The 15,020-nt window shown below is 30.9% G+C and overlaps 1 protein-coding gene across 1 annotated transcript; it reads right to left on the bottom strand.

The window, feature by feature from the left end:
• Positions 1 to 1,870: 1,870 nt before the first annotated feature.
• Positions 1,871 to 14,180, bottom strand: LOC135931520 (conserved oligomeric Golgi complex subunit 6-like). Its single transcript, XM_065468691.1, has 14 exons — positions 14,100 to 14,180; positions 13,862 to 14,005; positions 13,741 to 13,812; positions 13,640 to 13,698; positions 13,491 to 13,596; positions 13,133 to 13,319; positions 11,683 to 11,871; positions 10,360 to 10,525; positions 10,049 to 10,193; positions 6,553 to 6,777; positions 6,084 to 6,221; positions 5,389 to 5,634; positions 3,726 to 4,087; positions 1,871 to 2,111 (listed from the first exon to the last, which is right to left on the bottom strand). Exons 1-14 carry the CDS (start codon positions 14,178 to 14,180, stop codon positions 1,955 to 1,957), a joined length of 2,277 nt encoding a protein of 758 aa, XP_065324763.1. The 3' UTR covers positions 1,871 to 1,954.
• Positions 14,181 to 15,020: the final 840 nt, after the last annotated feature.

Genomic DNA, 15,020 nt, shown 5'->3' with positions numbered 1-15,020 from the left:
ATATCGCGAATTTAATATCGCAATAATTGCTAATAGTCACTATTTTAGATTGATTTAATGATAGAATATTTAATATACTTTTTTAACCTTAAGAAATTTGTATAAATGATTAAAGAACTATTTGGTTTATGAAAAATTTATTATTGGAATAAAATAATTTTTTTGCTATCCCGCCCTAAGCTTTTCCTCGAAGTTTTATCCCATAAGAATCGTTCACGGATGAATCAGGTATTATCTGGAAGAGAAAAGAATTGGTGCCTTTCGTTAAACCCTGATTCTTATTGACAGAAATTTTATCTGGTCGTGGCAATAATTATTGTCTTGAAGTACGTTTATAAATTCATCAAACAGTTTTTGCTAGTGATTTAACCAAAAAAATAGTTATAATCTATTAGAAACTGTCTTTATTGGGATTTTGCAGAGTTTTTAAAAGAAAATTTTTAAATTGATCTAAATACAAATACATCGTCTAAAATAATATCTAGATACAGTTATTTTAATAAATACCAAATTTTTATATCTAGAGACAGGATTTAGATCTTTTAACAACTTTGGAATTTGAGTAGCAATTCAAAAAATAAATTACAGCTAAATGAAATAAGAGATTTTCCCTTAATTCAAAATTTTTTGAATATGGGAAATTTTACCATCTTTATAGATTTTTCTTGACAATCGTTTTTGAATTAACTAGATATAAAAATATTAGTTTAAAATTTTTTTATAGGAATTTGAATCTAATATTTAAGACGCAGCCTTAAGCAAAGTACTAATTCTGAAGATTAAGCTAAATGTATCGCTTTATAACAAACAATCTCAGAATTAAAAGTAACTAAAGTAAATTTTTTACTAAATTCCTAAAGGATGATTTTGCTAAGTAAAAATTTTAATTTTCTCAGAATTAAATTTTATGGTGAGGGAGGGGGGGGGGGAATTTATTGGTGTAAAAACCTGTTCTCTCCGCACTTACCATGAGTAAGAAGGAATCAGATAATTATAACACGCTTACTTGATAAACAATAATTATCAAAAGATATATTTTAAGGAAATTTTGTTGGTAAATTAATACTGTATGTTGTTTTCCTTTAAATAAATTTGTTCGAAATATATCTATTGTTTCGAGGGTAATGACTTCGCTGCTCTAACACATTCGCGCTAGAAAATTCGATATAAAAATCTCGCTATAACGGATTCGTGATAAAATGTTTCGCTCTAAGGTATTCGCGGAAATAAATTCGTGACAATGGGTTCGCGGTATATTAGCTTCTCTTATAAAATTCCTGCACCGTAAAGGTTACGCGAAAGTGGCCTAATACGGAAAAATATCGCCGAAGACGGGCAAATTATATAGATATAAAGGAAAGTTTGTCAGTGAATATCCTTTCATGTAAAAGTTGGCAGGGACATGGAACAAAACTTGGGGAAATTATGGACCGTTAAAGGAACGAGAAAAAAAAACTAACATCAAGGTTTCAGGATTTCGCCAGAAGAGAATCAAACCATTCCCCCAATGTGCTCATTAAATTTTCCTATCCTAGGCTGTGTATGTCCGGATAATCGCTTTAATCAACGAAGGTTTCACTCGAAATAAACGTTTTGATTGGATGAAATAATTTTAAAAGAAATATCCGAAAGAAAGATGTCAGATTTTAAGATTAGTGAGATATGAATTTAGATTGGTTTAAAATTTTAATTCTTTATCAATAACTCGTCAAAACCTGATAGGTAACGTGATCATAAATGAACGAATAGAAAATTAAATATGAATCCGCGGTTGTAACGAGCAAATCCCTTTGAGTTTTAACCAGATGAGAAGATATTCATATATAAGATATATAAATTTTTTCAAAAAAAATATTAATTCCAATTCATATTCAATCAATAAATAAATTAAATTTATATAAAATCACATTTTATTAATCCCCTTTACATATATAAATGATTGACATTTTAAATCTTAAAGTAATAATTGCGCGATTTGCTGAGGCGTCTTGAGAACGAGGTTGGAAGCGTTCAGGGAATGTATAATGTCCTGGCGATCATCGGTAACGGAAGAATAGATCTGGGAATAAGATTGGGATATGATACCGTGCGATTTTGTTAGAATGTCATCCCTAATTTAAAAATAAATAATAAAATTTAATAATTATAGACAAATATTTGCTCGAATTGTATATGGAGTCGCTTTCCTGATTGGGCGGAAAATACTTATTTTCTGAAGGGGAAGGGAGTCTAAAATTAGAGCCTTTCCAAATTGAATTTTTTTCTTCACCCCCACCCCCCCTAATATAATTATTATTAGGATATATGAACCCGGCAAGAATTCTGACGATTCGTTCATTCAAAGGTGTAATCGATACAAATCACCCGATAGCAGACATGTTTTTAACGTGTTACATCCGTATAAGATAATTTACAATTGAAAAATAATTACGAAAACGTTTTTAAATGGCGCGTAATCAGCTGATTCGAATTCAAGGACCCTTCAAAAAAATGCAATTTTAATGAATGAGATCCCCAAAACTTTTTAATTTGGCACTAATCGCTTCTCAACAGATAAATTCTAAAGGATTAAGGTTAGGTCATTTTATTTTAATATTAAAAAATAGAGAGAGAGAAAATCTAATAATATTATTAAAATGAATATATCGAACAGTATTGTCGAGTAAAGAAAGAAAGAAAGATAGATAGAAAGATAGATAGATAGAAAGAAAGAAAGAAAGAAAGAAAGAAAGAAAGAAAGAAAGAAAGAAAGAAAGAAAGAAAGAAAGAAAGAAAGAAAGAAAGAAAGAAAAAAGGAAAGAAATATTAGTAGATATCTGGTATTTTATAAAAATTAAAAAGAAATTAAATTGGTTCCACAACATTTATTTGTGTGATGTCGCTCTACTCCACCACAAAAGGTTAGACGTCATCGACTGCGTAAATTTGTTAGGATGTAACAAACTTATACCAAGAATAAATGACTAAAATTATGGATAATCTCGTTGATATATTGCGGATAGTAGATTTACTATCCATGGCGGAAGTAGACGCAAGTAGATTCACGTAGAAAAAATGGCGAAAAAATTCGAGGCCATATGGTTGAATAAATACCATTTTCATATGGGATAAAGTAAATGGTGGTATTGAACGCTTGACAGGGGAGGGGAGGGGGATAATCGAGGGTTGATTATTTCCCCCTCACTACCAACCCCTTCTATCTTTCAGGAAGGAAGAAGGAAGGAAGGATGGGAGGGAGGGAGGGAGGGAGGGAGGGAGGGAGGGAGGGAGGGAGGGGAGGGAGGGAGGGAGGGAGGAAGGAAGGAAGGAAGGAAGGAAGGAAGGAAGGAAGGAAGGAAGGAAGGAAGGAAGGAAGGAAGGAAGGAAGGAAGGAAGGAAGGAAGGAAGGAAGGAAGGAAGGAAGGAAGGAAGGAAGGAAGGAAGGAAGGAAGGAAGGAAGGAAGGAAGGAAGGAAGGAAGGAAGGAAGGAAGGAAGGAAGGAAGGAAGAAAGGAAGGAAGGAATGTATATATGAAATTAAATGAAGTAGATATATCGAAATTCAATTATTTTATTTATTTTTTTTTAAGAAAAATAATTAATTGTTGGATAAAGTGAGGAGACCCGATAATATAGAAGGTCATACGATGTTTTTCCGCTTCATGATTCGCGACATTAGAAGAAATCTTATAATTAAATTAAAATATCCCAGGGCTTTAAAGTTTGGATATTTTTTCGACTTTTAACTTAATATTCAGGTCGTGCAATAGCGCGATCTCCGGTAGAACGAACAGGTCGGGCGCGGACAAGTACTGGTCGAAGAGCAAGAAGCTCGCGGTGGTAAAATGAGATAATTCGTAGTTCCTGGATCCCGAATTTCCCGTCTCCGACGCTCCATTTCCACGCTGCGTACGGTGCTCTTCGTTCGTTCCGACGTCCGGCGCTCCCGCCGAATTCCCGAGGTTCGGTATTTCCGGCACAAAATTTGGGAGGTGCTGGCTAGACCCTTCTTCCGACAATTTTTGAGCTAGCAGTTTAAGACCAGTTTTGGACAGGACGTAATCGGCCTGCGACGTGGCTAAGAAGTTTAATTTTTCCGGAACCCTAAGCTTAAAAAAATTTTGTCAGTTTCAGTACGGGTTCAGGTTAGTGTTGTTAAACGGCTCGTGCTAACTCAATATTTTAGCAAGAAAAATATTGCCTAGGCCCTCGAGATTTCGCTAGACTTTGCTAGTAGATGTCCTAACTTCCTTCTACAAACAAAATCTTCAGGCTTGCCTAATACTATTCTGGATTATTGAGTTAGCCGTTTTTAAAAATCGGCACAAAACGAGCGGTTTAACAACCACTAGTTCAGGGTTCGGTTTTTTAATAAAAAAATAGGAATTAATTCAGTCCATGGCAGATCACAAGTTCTTGTAAGAACTCAAACTATCGACCAAATGAAACGTGGCAGTTTATTTTGAAAAAAAAAGATTTCTAGTACCTAGACTGACGATGCATTCTTTAAAAGTGAACATCAATTTAAAACAGCTGGGGAGGCCATTTTGGTCACACATATCATTATTAAAATTTTTAAAAGACAATCACATATAACCTAGACTGACGATGCATTCATTAAAAGTGTACATCAATTTAAAACAGCTGGGGAGGCCATTTTGGTCACACATATCATTAAAATTTTTAAAAGACAATCACATACCTAGACTGACGATGCATTCATTAAAAGTGAACATCAATTTAAAACAGCTGGGGAGGCCATTTTGGTCACACATATCATTATTAAAATTTTTAAAAGACAATCACATATAACCTAGACAGACGATGCATTCATTAAAAGTGTACATCAATTTAAAACATCTGGGGAAGCCATTTTGATTATCGATATCATTAATAAAAAATTTAAGCCAGAAGGCCAATTTATTCCCTATGCCTGACGCAAAACATTTATTAAAAGAATTGCCTGATCATCGAGATAATAAGGAAGAAAGTTATCAATTTAATAGTTAGTTTTTAACAGAAAATAATTACTATATTGATTACCAAAATAGCGAGTCCAGCTGATTTGCATTCAAATACGCTTTCAAATGCATTATTATGAATGCATAGCCAGCCTAGGCATTATTAAAGTCATTGGTAGTGGCCTGGTCAAAAAAATATTCTGAAAAACGGTAATCAAGTTAAGACGGTTCGTGTCTTTACGCATTACAAGAGTAAAAACAGATTAAGGTTTTGGACGTATAATCTAAAAAAAAATTCCTTTTTGTTTTTGAAAGAATACAATCATAAAATGACGAGCAGGGGTTCATTGAACAATATCTTCGGGGGTTTATAAAATAGGTTTGGGGTTAGGGGTAAAATGGTCCGAAACCCTTGATATAATATAATATTTTTTTCTTTGCAAAAGTACTTCGATCTCAATGTCAGTCAAAAATCGGCGAAGAAAATTGGGAAAATCCTCTGAATCCGAATCGATTACCTTTTCAGCTTCAACGTTGAGGGGATAGGTAGGATCCAATTCGTGACGCGTTAAATAGAAGCAATTAAGTTGATAGACATTCTGAATGACTTCTTTCTCGTTATCCGTACGGTCACTCAGTAAGGCCGAGGTTTTGAGTATGCATTGAATGATGGGAGCTTTAAATTGGTCCATAATCTGAGGGTAATTTTTTATTTTTTTATTAATCTATTGGTTCCGATTTAGGGTAAACATTCATATTCTCGAGGAAAATAGTTTTTTTTTTAAAGATCAGAAGAAGAAAAAGGATTTGGGGATATTGCGATGCTTTAAACCGTGTCAATATTTGAACCTAACGTCTTCTTCCTTTTTTTTTCATTGTATTAAAAAAACCGGAAGCCACCATTTTGAGCTATAATAATCAGGTGTTGTTAATCGCTCTTTTTCAATAGCGACGTGGCTACAGTTATGGCTAATTTTCGAGAGAAAAAAGGAATAGCTAGCTACCGTAAATCTATATTTTTTTTTAAAAAACCGGCAGGCCCGATCCGGGTACAGGGGCCTAGCTGGATTTTTTTTTTAAAAAACCCTGACTAGGCCGAATGCAAATGGTACCTCTGTAGGTCTCTGTTATATGTAACCAATACCTGCTTAAATTCTTTCAAGTAGGATGATTGATTTTGTGTCGAGAGTAGAGAGGATTTGGCGACTCCGAACATACCGGTAATAACGTAAAGCGTGTAGGTCAGCGACGGCGTTGGATAAAGATCGTTAGAAGGTTTTTCCTAAATAAAACAAAATCAGCTGATAAACTACAAAACAAAAGTTCCAAAATACCCAAAAGTGTCTAGTTTAAATTTTTTTTTGAAGAAAAAAAAAGTGGGCAGTTTACGGTCTCGGCCCAAGTTATATTTTTTTTTCGACCAATCGATTTGGCGCAAGCGCACAAGTTCGGTCTTGGGATAAATATACTACATTAACACCCGCATTATCAGCGGAATTCGTAGCTGAGAATACAAAATATACAGCTGATTTTTTCTTATAAATCGCCCCCAATTCCCGCTAACTATGATGAGGGGTTAGGATTAACGAATCTCTTCCATTTTTTTTTTGAACTTGATCATCGTTTCCGGCCATTTTTTTGCTCCAAACGGAGAGGGTCGCCAGGAGCTTATCCTTGCAAAGTTGCTGACAATCGAGAAGGGCGGCGCAAAGATTTCGGGGTTTTTGAAGCGAGAGATACGGTGGCAGCGCCTCGCCGAAATAATAGCGTAGCAGGTGCAGCAATTGGAAGAGGGTCACTTGGCTATTCTCGGAAACCAAAATTTGCTCGATTCGCATCTAAAAGAAAGAAAAGGGTAATTTTTATCCGCATTCGATTCTTTTAAAACGAATCAAAATAATTCGGTATTCGTAATTATGCCAATCAAATAGAGATAGAAAAAATTCTATCATAATCTTCTATGAATACGAATAGCAAATATATTACGATTTGTATGCGTTTTGTACAATAAATTTATCGTAAAAAATGGCGCCCGCTACACAGTCGGGTATTGGATAAAAAATTGGACTCAATCTATAAGTGGGTGTCGAAAAAAATCCGCCGAGCCTTGAGTCGCCATGACGTCACTCAAAACTCTTAAGAGGAGGAGGGGGAGGGAGAGAACGAGGAACAAACTTTATTGACATTTTTTTTTAGTGTTTTTTTTGAAAAAAAATGATAAACGGCGTTCCTTTTATTTTTGACGAACTTTGAACGTGAACGCGTTCCTATGACGAACGCGTTCGAATTTAACGTTCGTTCAATTTTAAAAATACTTTTTATTTTTATTTATTTAAAAAATTTAATATATCCGATTTTTTTTTTAAAAAAAAAGTATTATTTATATTTTTTAATCGGGTGTGTATTTTTTCCTTTTCACATTTCAATTTTTTTTTTTAACACATAGTTTATCAATTTGAATATTATTGTTTATATTTTAATTTAATAGATTAGCATAAGCATGGATATTATTATTTAATCCTCATCATCTGATTCTGAAAATCCAAAATCAGATGAATTATCATTACTATGGCCAAATATGATAAATTTTACATTAACATCCTATATTGAAGGAACTAATCCAATGCTTACCAAGTGTAAAATGTGGCCAAAAAGTATTATATTGTCAAAATCTTCAGGTTCCAATTTAAAACAATATTTGATTTTAATATTAATTATTTGATTTTATATGATATAACTAAGTTAAATCGTTAAATTTGAAGAAATAATGCATTTGGGATATTTGACCCCAACAATAGTGATAGTTATTTTAAAATTAAAAAAACTAGTGGCATCAAATATGGTCAACCATTGATAGACGCCATATTAAATGGGATTAATAAAAGGTATTAAACCTATTACTCTCAATTAATTACATATATTTTATTTTTTTTAAAGATTCAAACATATATATAAGGATCACTATGTTCTATCTGCAATTATACATCCAGCATTCAAACTTCAATGGCTATGGATAAAACTTCCACAGAAAGAACCTATTAAAAATAAACTTATAGCGTTATTGAAAAAAAATGCTTTGAAAACCCTAGAGAACTGTTAATTTTGAGATAGCCTTTTTTTTGTCGAGAGTAGAGAATGGATTGTAAAGGATAACTTATCTCAATTATTTGCAAATAACAAAACAATATGTTTTTAATTAATTCTCCACGCGAAAACAGCTGTTTATTAAGTATAATACCGCAATCCCCTCATCTGCCACTGTAGAGCTCGTTTTTAGTATAGCTAATGCCGTATTAACTACCATGTTCCTGTCTATCAGATAAATATTTTGAAAGCAATTGTTATTAAAATTTAACAAGAAAAATTTTTCTATAAATAAAAATATCTTTTTATTCGCTATATTATATTTTATTTCTAATTATATTATCGAAATAAAACTATATTACTTTTTTAAACATGGCTAACATTTTGTGTTAAAATATATAAAACATTTATTTATATTAATATTAAATTTAAAAAATAATTTTTCATAAAATTTTGAACGGATTCATGAACGTCAACGCGTTCCTTTTTTTTTTGAAAATGAACTTGAACGTGAACGCGTTCGATTTTTGTCAATGAACGTTGAACGCGTTCGATTTTTGTCAATGAACGTTGAACGCGTTCGATTTTTGTCAATGAACGTTGAACGCGTTCGATTTTTGTCAATGAACACGCGTTCGATTTTTGTCAATGAACGTTGAACGCGTTCGATTTTTGTCAATGAACGTTGAACGCGTTAGATATTTTTAAAAATGTTTACAGCACTCGATTTTTTATTTTCATACCAAATTGTTTACGAAAGAAAAAATACGCGCCAAAAAACACCATTTTTAATTCCTAAATTTTTATATATATTTAATTAATTCAGCACATATAATAAGAGTTAGGAAGTGGGGGGGGGGGAGGCGGTGTACATGAAATATTAATAAAAATAATCCAATCGAATCGTTCTATTTTACAACAATAAATTTAAATTTTTATTTTTATTTTATAATATTAAAACGAGGTAAATTTATCGTTACAGATTCAAAAAAATCGACGTAGATTCTACTTCGATAAACTAAATTAGTATCGAATAATTCTTTATTCGATTTAAAGAGAAATATAAAAAGTTTAAAAGAAATAATAAAAAAAAGTTCCTCGAGGAAAATGTTTAAATAATTAAAGAATAATCAATTTTAAATATTTATAAATATATTTTTTTTCGGATATTTGCAAATAATTTCGAATAACTCGATCTAGTGTTGTTAACCGAATCGTTTTGAGCCGATTTTTTTAAAACGGCTAACTCAATATTCTAGCCAGAAAAAATATTGCCTATCGAGATTTCGCTAACAGATGTTCTAGAACCTTCGTTGCTTCTATGAGCAAAATCTTCAGGGACTTTGCTTAATATCGTTCTAGATAAAATATTGAGTTAAGCCGTTTTTAACAACACTAAACTAAATAAATATACTCCTTTATATAGTTACATTTTTTAAATCATTATCTTTTGTTTCTTTTTTTCGTTCTTTTCTCGCGATTCATTTTCGATGAAATTAGTTTTGTTGGTTGCGATACGATTCGAACTCGGGTCGCACCCTCACCCCCCCCCCAGCCGTTGTAGTTATGCTGTATCCCTTAAATAAGAAGATTCTGCGTTGATAGTTCAGTAGCGGGGACGCGAAGAAAACCGAACCCTATAAAACCAGTTTACGCCATTTTTTTTTAAAACCGCCTAAACGGGATAGTCAGGCTCACGGATTACCTAACACAACACTCAATGAGCAACTACCTAACAACTATAAAGCTCAAGGTGATATAAAATATAATATTAAAAGATGAAGGTGGATTAAAAGATCGTTTTTTTAAGAATGAGAAAGAAAAATTTCACTATTTATAAAGATCAGCTGTTAAAACGATACTTTAAAAAAGTGTACATTGTCGGTACGCCATTTTTTTAAAATAGGTTTCGAATAAACTAATCTGCATAAATGTATCCCGATACTTTAGCAACTCAGCAAAGATAAAAGAGAGATGGAGAGAGAATGGGAGAAGAACGAAGAAGAAAAAAAAACTAATTATCACTTTCAAAGGTCGGCAAACACCTTCCACTATGCTGGTCAGTATGGATTTGATCTCTTCTTCCTGACTCGTGCCATCATCCTTTGGCAGGCATTGATTGGTCGTTAGTGGCGAATCTTTATCGATCAGTGATACCTTATCATCAATTCTGTCAATTTTTTCAAGAAAAATATTAATTAATTATATCAAAAATTTCCAGTGGTTTCTTTGTTATTGAAAAAGAAAGAAAGAAAGAAAGAAAGAAAGAAAGAAAGAAAGAAAGAAAGAAAGAAAGAAAGAAAAGAAAAGAAAGAAAAAGAAATATATAAGCAAACCTTTTTCGGCCACCTTGGGGAGTGTCGGTCAAAACGGTCGAAAATAAGGTCTCTATTATCTCGCGTTCCCCCATGAGAAATTGATGCAACCAAGCCAGCATATCTCCTACATACCTAGGCGGGTCGTGAGAACTGAGTTCTATGGGCTTAGGCACACCCCCGGGACCTTCGCGTAGATAGAACATTTTAAATTTCGATATTTTTTACAAAAGTAAATGAGTCGAATATTAACTGAGGGGGGAGGGGGTTATAACGCAATCAATTAGTGGGTGGTCACCAGAATGGCTAAACTCTCCCGATTTTTACTCTCAATGTATGGGTGAGTTTTTCCCAATTTTTATTTATTTGTCCGGAGAATCGAAATTATCAATATATGATTATACTAATATAATGTGAATAAAATGGTTTCCTCGGGGTATAATCCGTGGACGATAAATTACTAATAATCTCCATCCGGGTTCGGATCCAGGGAAGGAGCGGTGCGGTGCGCTACAGAACGCGATTCTCAGCCGAGAATCGAGGGCATGATTTGCGTTTTTTATTTGATAAAATATGGTCGTTGTTTAACAAATCGTGGTTTTAATGTACACCCTTTTCACTAAAAGCCATAAACTATGATTTAAATTACCGACTCTAAACGATAATATAAATACATAGCAACATGCCGAACTTAAAATAGTTTTCAAATATCTTATATATAAAACTAAATTCTAGCTAAAAAAAAAATAAAAAATAAGTCGACCTCATGTTCGCCCCCCCCCGCGCCCCCAATTTATTGGATGGCGGTCAGGGCATTTCTACCCGCGACGCGTAAATTAATATGTAGCGTTGGTCATTGTAGGTAAAGTTATACGCTATATTCGTAAATTAGATACGATTATATATATATATTTATTTATGTTAATATAATAATGTGTGTAGGTTAACTACCTAACACATATCGACACCATTAATCATTCTTAACGCAATTTCCGGTGAATAAATATTGTATGGCATAATCACATACGATCAAATTTTCATTTAAAACAACAATAAGTCCGAATTTTATTTTTAACATATAAATATATATATATATAATAAATTATCAAGCAGAATTATGCAGTGTCTACCGATAATTCTACACATCAGAACCCGTTAGCAAGAAACCATAGTTGGCCTAAGAACAGAAACCCGGTAGTTGCTAGATTCGAAGCCAAATCTAGGGTAGGTGACATATGAACTCACACAGACTAGGCCAAATCAATATTGTTTTAATAGAAGGGAGGGGTGTAAAACATAAGGGGGTGAGGGAAATTTAATAAATTTAGAAGAGGAAAAAAAAACCTTCTTGAGTGAGAGCCCTCGTGAACGAATTGGAAAGATTAGCTTTGCGAACGTCTATGAAGGTCTGCACGATTTGATCGTACATACTATTTTCACCATCGGGATCGCAGGAATTTCGGAATATCAGCAAAGATTTGTGCAGAAGCGGCTTTACGAAGGCGTTTTCGGTTGAAAGTAAACGACATTCTCCTTTTTTATTTATTTAATGTATTATTTTATAAACCTATCCCAGGAGTATCTTTTAGGAACTGTGATGGAATAGGAATGCTGGTTTTTCAAATATATTATATAAGGAGAATATCTGTTAAATTTAAAGATTTGATCTCATCTGGATTCTTTTCTTTATCACTTTTTTAAAAATATTTCTCTTCTTCCTTCCTTTCTTTCTTTCATTTATTTTTCCCTATTTTCTTTCTTTATTTATTTCTAATTTTATCTTTTCTTTCTCTCTAAAAATAAATAATGTTTACAATGAAATTAGAAAAAAAATGTCATAATTGAGCATTGCCATACATTCTATATATATTTATAATTATTATTTTTGAAATAACAAAATTTTATTCTCTATGCATTATAATATTTCTAACTGAAATAATAGCATATTCAGAGATGTGACACTGACATCTTTTCTGCCAATATCGTTATCAATTCAATATTCATCAATGCCACCTGATCTAATACAGATAGGGTGCAAGTATCACTTAACACCATCCAATAAGATTTTTTCTTTTTAACATGAAATATAACAATTTTTTTTTCGAATTTTTAATTTAAAACAATTTTAAAAAAATAACCACTCCAATTCTAATGAATTTTTATTTAGGTGCATTATTCTTTAGAAAGTTAAAAAAGAAATAGGAATATCATGGTTTTACGATGGATATTATTTAAAAAATTAAAATATTTGATAAACAGTAATTATGGGGATTAAAACAAGGGTTTCGATTCAAACTGAACCACCAAAACAGAATGAACTCTGATTAAAACTTTAGCTTTAAATGCTTCCTTCCTTGTTCCTCATCTGTTTAGAAAAATTTATAGATCAATTTTCTTTCTTTTCTTATATATTCGTGGTTTTAAAAAAAATTACATTCATAAGGGTTATTTAATTATTTTTGGGTTGAACACTCATATCAATTACATATCTGATAATGTTCTAATATATATTATTATAGGTACATTATATTCCTAAAACAGATATTAGACTAATATAGGGTTTTAATGATATATTGGCAGTTGTGTCTACAAAATTTTATTAAAGAGAGGCTCTGACAGCTCTGGTTCTTAGATTTGATTCAGTTAAGGGTTGCAGGTTCAGGTTTCTAACAACTTTGTTAAATATGCTGTTTAAGAAAATTCAAATTATAAATGGGTCCTGTAAATAAATATTTTACATAGATTAACTGAACTTCTAACTTGAAAAAAAAAATTAAATAGTAGAGAGTATAACTTAATGTCCACTTGTATAATTTTTCTGTAGCCTTTTGTTTATTCAATTTATTATCTTTTATAATGTTCTCAATGAATGCTTGGTCAAGCCCATATTGTTTTGGGTGATTGTTAATACTTTTATCATTGAGCATAGACATTTCAATGTTATTGATTTGTTTTATCCTCTCAAACATATCTAGAAAATCCTAATAAAAATGGATTTAAAAATTGGGTTAGAATTAATAAAATAATAACTATATTATTGAAATAATATTGTTTATTGTTATATATAGTGAACGATATAAATGTATGATAAAAATATAAATGTTTGATATTATATAAGCAAAATAAATAAATAAATATAGGTCTTATAATACCTCGTCTATAGGTTCATCATTGGTAAATTTCTGTATTTCTTCAGGTTTCAAAAAGAACTTGTTCATGAAGCTCTTAATAAATACACTTTTTTCATTTAGTAATCCCCTATTTACAAAATAAAATGTGACGTGTAAAATTAATTAATTACTTTTCCTCTATTAATGATTTAGAATAACTTATAATATCCTTGGTTTGTGATTTAGTTGTCTAAAAAATTTAAATTAGATAGTTATTTATTTTAAAAAATACATTGATATGTTTTTCAATATTTTGGCAGCATTCAACCATTTTATTTATGTTTTCATCAAATTTTTCCACTCCCTAAACATAACAGATAATGATGCAATAAATAATTATTTTAAAAAAATACATTTTTGATGTCAGTAAGAATTTTTAAAAAATCGAATCCCAGTGAAAGATTTTGATTTTCAATATCGCTTCTCAAATGCCGTCTATTATCTAATGTGTTTTCATGGTAAAACTGACTAATCGCCTCTAACGAATCTTGTAAATCCTATGAAATATAAAATTGTGTCTTATCGTTTCAATAATATGTAAGCATATGTAAATATAACATTTAAAAAAATGGGTTTGATCTAAGCAATTACTTGATCTTTGTCTAAATTTAACTCTAATACTTTTTGTACTTTTTTGGAAAGAGGATTTAATGCTTTGTTAGGCACAGGCATCTAAAAAAAATTTTAAAACGCGTTCGCATTTAATAAAATATACCGCACAAGCGACAGCTGATTTAAGTGATATATATCATGCTTTAGAAGGCATTTATATATCATCAAAAATCGTGATATGTAATGTATATTTTATCTTTAAATCTAAACCTTAAGTTTTTTTAATTTTTAATAAATAAATATTTATAAAAAGTTGCTCATTTTTTTTTATAAAATAATTTTTAACGCATTTTTTTATTTTTTATCCTTGAATAACAAATGAAATGGTAATTTTAAAATTATTTTATTAAAAAGATTATATATGATATTGAAATTCTTAAAATAAGTTAAAATTCAATTTATAATTTATTGATCATATATTTAAAGTAAAAATTTTCTCATATTACTGATTAAAGTTTACTTATTTTAAATTTTTTTCAATATAATTTATTATAAGTAAGTTTTTAGCTACCATGGATAATTATTCGCATATTACTGTAAATCCAAATTGTTTATTTTAATTCTTTTAAATAATTTATTATAGGTAAAATTTTAGGCAAAAGTTCTTATAATCATATTACTGAAAATCCAACTTCCATACTAACCATATTAATTTTTGTTAAGGTTGGCAGGGAGAAGAACAAAATTAAGAAAGGTTTTAAAATTTTTAGTATATTTAATTTATTTAAAAAATTATTTTAACTTAAAAAATATATTTTCATATTTTATATAAATCTATTTAATAATTTATATAATCAAACTATTGAGTTAATATTATAAAATCAATCCGTAAAATTAATATTAAGTTAATAAAAAGAATTAAAAAAATTAATCCGTTAGGTTAATATTGAGTTATTAGTT

Source organism: Gordionus sp. m RMFG-2023, chromosome 1, assembly GCF_954871325.1.
Source record: "Gordionus sp. m RMFG-2023 chromosome 1, tfGorSpeb1-WG-v2, whole genome shotgun sequence".
NCBI classification, from domain to species: domain Eukaryota; kingdom Metazoa; phylum Nematomorpha; class Gordioida; order Chordodea; family Parachordodidae; genus Gordionus; species Gordionus sp. m RMFG-2023.
This window is presented reverse-complemented; position numbering and strand designations above follow the sequence as displayed.

Excerpts from the sequence above, each read along its gene's own strand:
- LOC135931520 (XM_065468691.1), bottom strand. The coding sequence starts at position 14,180 with ATGCCTGTGCCTAACAAAGCATTAAATCCTCTTTCCAAAAAAGTACAA. Across the intron at positions 10,194-10,359 it reads CCCCAAGGTGGCCGAAAAAG|AATTGATGATAAGGTATCAC; the intron begins GTTTGCTTATAT and ends AAAAATTGACAG. Across the intron at positions 6,778-10,048 it reads GTGTTTGCCGACCTTTGAAA|ATGCGAATCGAGCAAATTTT; the intron begins GTGATAATTAGT and ends TCTTTCTTTTAG.